The sequence below is a fragment of the Haemaphysalis longicornis genome, unplaced genomic scaffold, assembly GCF_048455015.1.
Source record: "Haemaphysalis longicornis isolate Haplotype H1 unplaced genomic scaffold, Haemaphysalis longicornis Haplotype H1 scaffold_10, whole genome shotgun sequence".
Lineage (NCBI taxonomy): Eukaryota > Metazoa > Arthropoda > Arachnida > Ixodida > Ixodidae > Haemaphysalis > Haemaphysalis longicornis.
This window is the reverse complement of record NW_027526204.1, coordinates 119265655-119275888: the sequence shown is the minus strand read 5'-3', so window position 1 is coordinate 119275888 and position 10234 is coordinate 119265655. Positions and strand designations below refer to the sequence as shown.

Here is a 10234-nt window from a genome sequence, read left to right as displayed (position 1 = left end):
GCGGAAAGCACCCTTGCGGAAAAAAGGCACACAAATAATCAGTTGATGTCTGTATAGCAATTCCTAGGGGCAATTAGACCCACCGAGTGAGCCGAAGGGGGAAACGCAATGTACACACTACACAAAAAATGCAAAAACATTGAGGACCACTTAAGCGGTGATTCGAGCTTCAAACTTAAAACGTTCAAATCGAGTGCAAAAACACATAAAACCATTGAACTAATCCGCTGCGTAAATGCCAGTACCGTTTCCTTTTCCCTGAAAGCTCACTTCCAGAAAAGAGGTTTCTACGCACTGCCGGAAAACAATGATGACATAAAATTAAAACTAAAAACAATTTATTCAGGCTTAACTTCCTTTGCTATCATTTTAGCTTCCTTTCCTATAGCTCATTTAGCGACACAAGCGGTGCGCTTCCAAGCCATCCCATTATTTTCCACGAAATTTATTCAAATTTTTGAGTAAGGAGCACAACTACTTTATGGCCGCGATATTCATGTGGAACAACGTTTTTTCCTGGAATGGTAGCACTGCGGCAAAACTTCCTGGGACACTTTAATTGAACAAGCGTACTAAATAAGGTGGGATAGTTGCTGCAAGATGCGGCATGAAAAAAAAAAAACTTGCGCTACAAACATTACACTCCATCTCTCAATTTCTTCGAGAGGGATTTTAAGTAAATGAAGTTATGATCGATATCTTACATGTGGACGGCTTTCATGGCTTAAAACAAGAATGTAGTCGTCGTTCTTCAAAATAGGAGTGATGAATTATTGCAGTGTATACTTTCACCTTCGTTTATGTCGTTTGAAGCACATGTGTATTTTTTGTTTCCAACTCGCTCTAAAATTGCTGTACAATGATGTCGTTACAAGGTGTTTCACGTACACGGTACCTGATCATGTCTGAGCATTGCAAGACCACTCATTGAAGGTTTTAGTATAAACCAAAGAAACCTTATTATTTTAGATTTTAACTTAGCGAAGACACTAGCGGGGCACCCCAGAACTTTTCGTGATTAGTCGCGAAACCGGACCGGACAGTATGGCTCAACTGATGTGCTTGCCACTTAAAGCAACATTTGGCTCTTTGAGTTTCATTGACTTTACAGACGACGTAAACCTGCTTTAATAAGTTCTCTTGCAAAACTGGTTGCGCGCAGTCTCACACGGCAGCCTCAGGCCGCGAAGGCCTTGACGAGCTCCGAATCGTGGTTTCTGTGCCAGGTCGTGTAATGCTTTCGCTGTTCAACCGCAATCGTGTAGGCTTCTGACAGAAGTCGGCTGTTTATCGTGCTCGCCAGGGCCGCTGTGAGGAGGCTAACCTCATGGGTCGTCTTGGCATTCTGGGCGACAATGCTGAAAAGCGCGTCGCGAACATCCCTTTCAATCTTGCCCGTGTAGTTGGTATCCACCGTCTGCCACTTTGAGAGCAGATACTCCAGCATCACGTCACTGGAGATCTTCGAGGTCGCCACGTTGTGCATCACGAAAGTGCTGTGCTCCTTCAGTAGGGATGACACTGTCGTCTCGTTGAGCAGTTTCCACAGCCGCTGCCGGTCCTGGGTGCAGCTGAGACCCTGGAGCACCGCGTCTAGTGGAACCGGCATGTGCCCTGGTATAAAGGCGGAGAACAGCTTGGACCAAAGCATGTCCCATAGCTCTACGGATCCGTGCTGTATACCGGCGCACAGTAGTTTTCCGTCCGCTAGCGGCAGTCCAATGATAGTCTTCCCTGGACCGGTCATGTAACTGTTCAGCACTTCTCGCGCGAGCTGAAGGCACTGTGGTTCCCCGTACCAGCACGCCCGCTCCATGATGTGTCTTTGAAACGCCTTGGAAGTGTTGTACGAGCCCTTTATGATTCGTCCAACGAAGTCCTGCAGTAACTTGTGGTTGAATGACTGCCAGGGTTTCTCGAGCTCGCTCTGAAGTAGCAGGGCGTCTAGCCTAGACGCAATGCTGCTGTACGCTGCCCAGACGTTGTGGTCCTGCTCATTCTTCAGGATAGCGGCAGCCTTGAAGAAATTTCCGAACGAGTTCACTCCCGCGTCAGCTAACTTAAAGATGTCGTCCAAAACGCGTATTCTTGTACTGGCATCCAGGTAACTGGCGTTGTGCAGCGCATTGATTATGGAAGTCCATTCAGTCGGTTCGTAGTTCACCCTGTAGAAGCCTAAGCCCTTGCTGTTAAACAGCACAAGCTCATCGTTGGTGGCGTTGATAAAGAAGTTAAGATCAGACTGCAGCAACCAGAGCTTACCTTCCGTGATATTGCCAGAATTTTTGTAGACAGTGTAATGCAACGGAATCTGCCATGTCTGGTTAAAGCACTTGGTGCTGCCGTGACAAATTGAACTTTGGGACAGCCGTTTTAACCCAGGCTTGTGGGCGTAGTTTCTCACTGTGACGAGAGGATACCCGACGTTGTTCACCCACGTCTCCAACTTGTCCGCTATGTCGGAGGAGCCGTTCTCGAGCCTAAATGCCAGGAGAAACTCCTTGATTCCCGTAGATCTGTAGCGCGTTCTGTTCAGGAAGGCGGCTACTGACGACACGAATTCCTCGACGGTGAAGCTCTGTAGGACGACGTCCATCACCATCTCAGCTTTACGCATGAGCGGATGGTCGCAGATCCCGGGAATCCACCTTCGGGGTCTTGGCAGCATCCTTTTGTTGTCCTCAGCCTGCAAAACTTCGGCGACGCGTCTTGCAAGGAGGCTGTCGGACACCTCGGACTTGAACAGATCCCTGAGCATGAGGCGCTGAAAGACGAAAGCGAGACCTTCGAAAAGCCAGATGTCTTCCCACTGTCGAGAAGAGACGAGGTTCCCAAACCATTGGTGGACGACTACGTGGGCCAGCCTCGTCAGCACCGCCTCTCGCCTGTCAGCATTGCCGGACTCTTCATCATAAGCCACGGCGGGAGCACCAATGATTATCAGACCCCAGTCTGGAGAGATGCTCTCCCTTACATCGGGAATGGCGACGATGTGGATCTTTTCAAACGGCAGCGGTACCCTCAACAGGCGGCCCATAAAGCCGAACATTTTCACGAAAGACTTGAGAGCCATTTCGAGGTAGGGGACGTCGTAACGGATGCCGTACAGTTTCGAGTAGCCGTCGTTGATAGCTTCGAGTCCGGTGAACACCGCAAAGGATAGCTGGGAGGGAGAGATTGGCACAGACATATCGAAAAAGTCCCTGCGTCTTTCTTCGCTCACTGCCGTGGTGTTCTTTAGGTCCCAAGTCGAGAGGGATTCGTAATTTTTGTTCCTCACGATAGACAAGTTGAAGGTCGCCTTAAGACTAGGCTCGTCGAAGCAGGGAAAGGCATACCTCGCTTTGCCATAGAGCAAGTGGGCTGCCATAACCTTGGTCACCTTGCCACCTTCTCTGGTGTAATTTCTGACCACTAGACCAGCGTTGTCGGCGCGAAACTTTCCGCTGAAAGTGGCCGTAAGATTGTACACCGTGCCGCTGACGAGCTCGAAGCCGAGGTCGAACACCACAGTGTCTACGAGTTCGGGCTGAGAAGCGCGCTGCCTGATGACCACGTGGCTGATCTGCTGCGTTCCCGAGTACGTACTGATGTTGGCCTCGTGCACAGTGATGTTCAACGCGTGGGCCGTTATGGACGTGGATCCCTTCTCGACGCAGTCGATCACTACGTTGACCTTGCCGTCGTAGTATCCTCCGACTTCAAAGTCGCTCACGTTCAGCTCGAGGTCATAGTGAACGGGTACCACGTTGCCCGGAAGCGTGGTCTTCTGCTCGGTCTGCGAAGAGATTCTTCCCTGGGAAAGAGCGGAGTCGATGCCCAGTACCGACGGGTGGATTGACGACGTTGAGTTTTTATTCTTTAGCCGGTTCGGCACGGCTAGGAACGACATGAGGAGCACGAAACTAACGAGGCAGGCGAACAGGACGAAGTTTCGCACCTCGTGGTCCGCACTGTTTGTGGACGACTGCGCGGAGCCCGAAAGTCCGAACGGCAGCCAGTCCAGGAACCTCCGCCGGGGTTCCGTGGGTGGAGGTCGCGGCTCCGGTAGGAGCCCCTCGAGGAGCGTTTGACTCTGCCTCTGCATTTCATTTCATGTCGTCGTTCTCTTCTGCCATCTTGGCTGCGCTTGGCTCAGCTCAGTGTGCGAGCCGTACCATGTTAGTGATGAGAGCAATGATAGTAGATGATAGCGATGATGCCAGGAATCTCAGTTTTAGTCCTTCCACGCTGAGCGCTAAGATTAATGACCCTAAGTTTTCTGGGACAGGCTGAAGGGACAAGATGAGGTCGCCGAGCTGTCTCAGACACGGATAATGCACCTGGAAAGAACGCACTGATTCTGTCGGCATGGGTTTCCGAGTGATATTGGCTAATCATCCGTGACTTGCGCGCAAAAATAAAGCGAGGGGTGCAGCCTTTAGCGTCCTAGCCTCCGCCCTTTATATTAGTAAAAAATAGCAACGTTTTGTGACCAAACTCTCAGAAGCATGCGAGATGAAAGGGAAAGATGTATGTACCAAACAAAAGGTCTGCCTACGAAAGGGCTTGGTGCCACATTTAGCCCTCCTGTCAGCGCGTTGGTCAAAGGGGCATACCTGGACTGACGGCCTTGTGACGAGTCTGCAACAGATCAGCCCGTAATTTTTGACCACGTTAAAATCGTAGGACCTGGAAGGGCCTTGGATAACCCCTCGGTGGTCTTGGAGTGACGTCGACGCTCGTCCTAAAAACCGAGATTTATGAAAACTATCAAGGGGAGAAGTAACTGCAAATCGCAATTAAAATTAGTCGTGTTCTTCTCTCCTAAGCCAAAAATGACATATGGCGGTGCTTGTAATTCATATTCTGCTTTTACTGCACTGCCACTAGAAGGGTCGAAACAAAGAAAGTGGTGCGTATACACTTAAGCATAGCTACCCACAGAGTAGCGGGTACTTACCGACCTGTAGTGGACAACGCTGCATAATTAGGAATAATGCAAACATCTGCGGGAACAACCAGGATTCATGAAAAGGAACCAAATGAAACTGGCTAGCATACCAAGGTCGAATCTACAACAAAACGTTCCATAATTGTTTTGACTGCTTGCGCAACATTGTCAAGAGTGATTGAACAACTCTTATTTTTCCCAATACGGGGATGGTGAAGAAGGAAGGCGGAGTCCTCTTCAGTAGTTCCCCCCTCAGACGGCGTCCAAGATTCCTTGGGCCCTGGCGGCGTCTTCGGCCACCTGTATGGCCCAGAGTTGAATTTCCGGGTCTGTACTAAGCATCACAGTCTCCCAATGCTACCAGGACGTCATTTGTAGTACGTTCACGGTGTACCTCAGTAGGTGCGTCATTACCACCACCATCTTGAATGTTGCGGAGAAAACGCAGTGTAGCATGCTAGCTTCATGGGTCGGTAGGTAACTATCGACTTTCTTGCAGATGGTCAACAGGCTAATCATTATTTATGGTAATTATCAGCTCATCGGCACATGGGATGGCATTAGCTAAAGCAGTTTTTTGCGTCCATGGTCTTCATCAACGCATGAGATGGGCCAGGAAGTTAAAGGCACGCCATATAGTAATTGTCTCTTGGCCGTGATCTCCCCTTCGAGTGGCCGAGTACCCACCCTTGCCAGTGATCCCCCCACACCGTTAACGAACGACTAACTGGATCAACCTTTCCAATACCAGAGCATTGCGCCTGCAATACTGAGAGGAAGCCGTCAAGCCTTCCCTGGAGAGGCGTGCGCAGTCTGCCAGAACTTGCCCTGGGCGAGGCATTTGAACACAGTAGGAGCATTTGGCAATCCTGTCTTAACCCAGTGCGTCTGAAGCTAACGCTCAATTCTGTTTCTCCCATTTCGAAATCCCCAAAATTACGAAGACGTCTAGGCATCTTTTGCGATATCATGATCGCGAAAAAAATTATTACGCCATTTGACGAACGTGTCCCTTAATTATTATCATTATCCTTTTTTTTTTTCTTTCGAGCCTTTTTCTTTCGGTTACTATAACTTGGCACACACCCGCGTCACGTCCCCGAGAAAATAACAGATTTACCGGAACAGCATTCTGACACCAGCCTAATAGCTCCTTCTGCAATTGTAATAATAGAATTACTCCCGTAGTTCTCAGTACGTGTCTTTAACACATGCTTCCAAGCCGAAGGCCACAACGCACTCACTGGGTTCGCGTAAATCATTTTCCTTCTCCACCTTTTTTTTCCTTCAGCGTGCCAAGCGAATCCACACGACACCGGCTGCGACATTAATCATTTCTGCCACGAAAAGCGGCCTAGTACGGGCAATTTGAACGTGGCCTACATGATTTTTAAGAAAGCCCTCGTAAGACGACCTCCACGAACTGAGCCCCCCTTCCCTTCTTCCCCCGCTGGTCACAGGCGTTCCTTTCCATTAAAGCGCACAACAGAATACTTCGGCGAGACAACCACTCACCGTCATTGCAGATTTCGCCCTCCCTATCATACTGGATAATGACAAATTTGCCTGCTGAAGGCCGCTTTACTGCTACTGCTATGCCGAGAGAGAACGCGCTCGGCTTCTGGTGCTCCCGTACGGGAGCCGTATATATTCAGGAATTCTATACTCGCGTCGGGTGGCAGCTGCCGCCGCTGCTGCATTATTCAAGCCAAGTGTGACTCAGAACCAGATTCCTTCAAGCATTGAAGGACTCTGCTGAGAACTCTCTCGCAATGGACATTGCCGCCCAACGTGCCGGGCGACCAGCGGCCATCGTTATCACAGGGCGTGTGGCCGCTAAAAAAGCAATTGCTGAAGGAACGTGCTTGCAAAAAAATTAGCAGTGGCTTAGCTTGGTTACGCCAGGATATACGTAGCGTGAGCTAAGGTTCAGCTGGTTATTTTTAGCTTTCCTGGTTGTCTAGAATTAGCTTGATTATCATGCTTACTGCTGCTTCAATGACACAAACACGGTATACGCATTATGTGACACATGTATATTTATCAAGGGGCTCCGGCACAGCGTCAGAAATCGCCCTAGAGCTAAGCTGGCTCCACAGGCGCACGCCGGTGTTGCTGCGACGCACGAGCCATCGGTTGCACACCTGGCCACCCCTCGCATGATCATCAAGGGGACCGGGCCGCCACGTGCGGAACGGAGGTCGGCGAAGACGCTGGTCGCGTGGGGTGTGTGAGAGACGCCGGACAGCGAGCAACGTTCTGTGCGCCGTATGCCGTCACTGCTCCTCGCGCATGCGCAGCACGGCTCTGCAGGAGCCACGCGGAACTGCTCAACCTCGGCCAGTGTAGCTCACAAAAAAAATGGCGCAGCTGTGACTACTGGTGCGTGGTTGGAGAAATAGCAGACCTGGCAACCCCTCTCCCTTCGTCGGGAACCCGGCTGTTGCACCTGACATGGATTTAGGAACTTTCCGCCGAAAGTTCTCCATGACTGGCAAGCCCGTATCGCTTCGTCAGCAGCCTTTCACATCTCTCCACGCGCTAGACTCTGCTACAAGCGGCTTCGCGAACTCGGCGCCTGTAGCGCGATCTCTCCGCCTGTGCTCCCCGCTTCAGGCCCGAACGCACGTGAACTGGAGTGTAGAAGAGCATGCGAGAGGTCACGCCTTGAACGCAGGGCAGAATGTTCTCGAAGGTAGAGCTGGCCGACGCCGGGCGCTCCTCACCACGCTCACGTGCGCTCGGTATTTTTTCTTGGTATTTTTTTTTCTGGTTGCGTTATACGGCAGAACTAGGAGCATAAAAAGCTCTGCTGTTAAAACAAAAAGAAATTAACGAGAAGACAGAAAGATTTGCATGGCATTACGGGAAATCCTGCAAACAAAATAAAAAATAAGTGAAAACTGGTTCTAGATTGAAATTTTGCAGTTTCTAGATGAAAGACACCGAAACATTGCAGCTTTGATTAGTCCTTCTTGCGTACGAAGCCTAAACCTTTAAAGTCAAACTACGTCAAACTTTCTTGGTTAGGCTCATTTTGAACGAAAAAGGAAACATCTGGGTAAATCAATTCATAAATAAAGCAATCATTTTTTTATTATTTTTTTATTCTGGCCAAAACAATTCGACAAATCCACCGAAAAGCAGCTGTTGTAATACCGCTATGCCTAAGGTAATAAACCAAATCCACATATCACCCTCCGTGAGTGCATTGCCCATGCATCCTTTCAGCTCTTGCGACTGACTACACTGTAGAGGTCACTCCTCATCTGTCTAGTGACCGGTATCTGGTTCCTGACGGCCTGCAGATAGTCGAGGTCGACGTCAGCGATAACCGTGCCTTCTTCGTGTCCGGCTGAGGCGACGACTTTTCCCATGGGATCGACCATCATGGTGTGACCCCAGGCGGGCACCGGAGCACGTCGATCTGTCGCCGGAGACGTCGTGGCCACGTACACCTTGATAGTGAAAAGCGCCATTAGATCGTAAGAAAGTGCTCACTCACAGGTCAAGTTTTACTGGGTGCAGATGTAAGAACTGCGCTGGTAGGGTATGAGCAACTAAGCACTGCGAGCGGCGACGTGTTTTGCGTACAGAGTATTAAAAGGCACGCAAAATGGCGCCAAATTTGAAATACAAGTGGATGCCTACGTTGCTTTGTAGGTTCCTTAAAAATTCAATCGTACAGACCACGAAAAGAGCCCCCAAGTTGCGCACGTAGTGCCATCTAGCGTCTGGTCGATTTCGCCACCTTTGCTATCTTGTGTACTAAAAGCAGCACTTAAAAAGATCACTGCGTGTACTGCTGGTATTGACTTCTGGAGTGAATATAAATGCTGCCGTGTGCCCCCTTCCTTAAAGCTGACAGTGTGCATATTTTAGGACGTCCTCATTACGCCTTGCCAGGGTAGCTGGGCTGGTATCACCACCCCTGCTGGAGATTTGCTGTCTCAGTAATACGACATACTTTACGATCGTTAGGCCTGGCATGTTTGTCTTGAAGTTACTTCTAGTAATACCGAAGCACTGGCAATTTCACCCCAGAAAAAGAACGCAAGAAACCTAAGCACTCCTTATACTTAGTGAATGCGTAGCTATAGCGGTCACTTGCGGAAGGGTAGGGCGAATTGGCCTTCTTTTTGCATGATTTTGCGATTTCACGATTTTGTCAATTTCAACGTCAATATGGAACTTCTGCTGCCGCCAGCGGTACATTTCCGTTTACAGCATTCTAGATAATCTGCTTATTGAAGCCAAATTGCTCCTACAATTCAGTGTCCCTACAATGTCAACTTCAATCAACATCAATTTCAACGTGCCGCAAGGGGTACATTTCTGTTTGCAGCCCTCCAGATAATCTACTTATTGAAGCCAACTTGCATCTACAATTCAGTGTCCCTTCAACGTTCACTTGGACCTGGATCAATATTGCGCTTCTGTCTAGGAAAAGGCATGTTTAGGGTAAATGGTGCGCCCTAAACTTCACACCTGTCACAAACACTACGTTACTGATTGGTAAACGGACTGCGAGGTGCAACACTGCCACTATTTTGGGCCAGCGAACCTGGTTGTCGACTGCCCTGATCCGTTGTAGCAGCTCCCAGTGCATCGAACCGGTGGGAATGCTGAATGCGCTTGGGTAGACCAGCAGCTTGCAGCCTCGCTGAGCGTAGATCTGAGCCATGGGGGCGAAGCGAAGGTCGTAGCAGATCCCAAGGCCCACCTTGAGACCAGGAGTGTCGAAGGTCGTCAGCGCGTTGCCCGCGGCGAAGCTGGCCGACTCCTGGAAGGTCATTTTTCCCGGAATGTCGACGTCGAAGAGGTGAACCTTGCGATGTTTCGCGATTAAACTGCCGTCCGGTCCGTAGACGAGGCAGGTGTTGTACAGTTTTCCTCCCTCGACCTCGGCCATGGAACCGCCGACGAGGTAGACGCCGTGTTTCTTGGCCGTCTCGGCCAGCATGGCGCTGGTGTCGCCGGGAACGGGTTCGGCGTTCACTGAGAAGTACTGAACGCCGAACGGGAAGCCGAAGCACTCTGGCAAACAGACGATCTTTGCGCCGTTCGCGGCAGCCTGCTCGACTTTGATTCTGGCCGTGGCCAGATTGTCGCTCTTTTTAGCCTTGACGATGTACTGGATCAGGGCGACGCGAATTTTGCTGCAAGCCATAGTTATCACTTCCTCGCTTACTGCCGTACCTGTTTGTACCTTACACGCAAGCTATTGAAAGCGGTGGTCATTCACAATGATGCTAATACTGGTAGTCATGATGGTGACAATGATCATTCTCATGAACTGCC

General features: G+C 50.0%; 2 protein-coding genes across 2 annotated transcripts; both read right to left on the bottom strand.

The window, feature by feature from the left end:
• Window positions 1–1177: 1177 nt before the first annotated feature.
• LOC144159185 (aminopeptidase N-like) lies at window positions 1178–4087 on the bottom strand. Its single transcript, XM_077690516.1, has one exon. The coding sequence runs from the start codon at window positions 4085–4087 to the stop codon at window positions 1178–1180; it is 2910 nt and encodes a 969-aa protein (XP_077546642.1).
• Window positions 4088–8053: 3966 nt separating this feature from the next.
• On the bottom strand, window positions 8054–10192 carry LOC144159187 (omega-amidase NIT2-like). Its single transcript, XM_077690518.1, has 2 exons — window positions 9498–10192; window positions 8054–8391 (listed from the first exon to the last, which is right to left on the bottom strand). The coding sequence occupies exons 1-2, from the start codon at window positions 10101–10103 to the stop codon at window positions 8161–8163; spliced, it is 837 nt and encodes a 278-aa protein (XP_077546644.1). The 5' UTR covers window positions 10104–10192; the 3' UTR covers window positions 8054–8160.
• Between the last annotated feature and the right edge of the window lie 42 nt (window positions 10193–10234).

Coding starts and splice junctions, on each gene's coding strand:
- LOC144159187 (XM_077690518.1), bottom strand. CDS start 10,103: ATGGCTTGCAGCAAAATTCGCGTCGCCCTGATCCAGTACATCGTCAAG. Junction 8,392..9,497: donor TCAGGGCAGTCGACAACCAG/GTTCGCTGGCCC, acceptor TTCACTATCAAG/GTGTACGTGGCCACGACGTC.
- LOC144159185 (XM_077690516.1), bottom strand. CDS start 4,087: ATGCAGAGGCAGAGTCAAACGCTCCTCGAGGGGCTCCTACCGGAGCCG.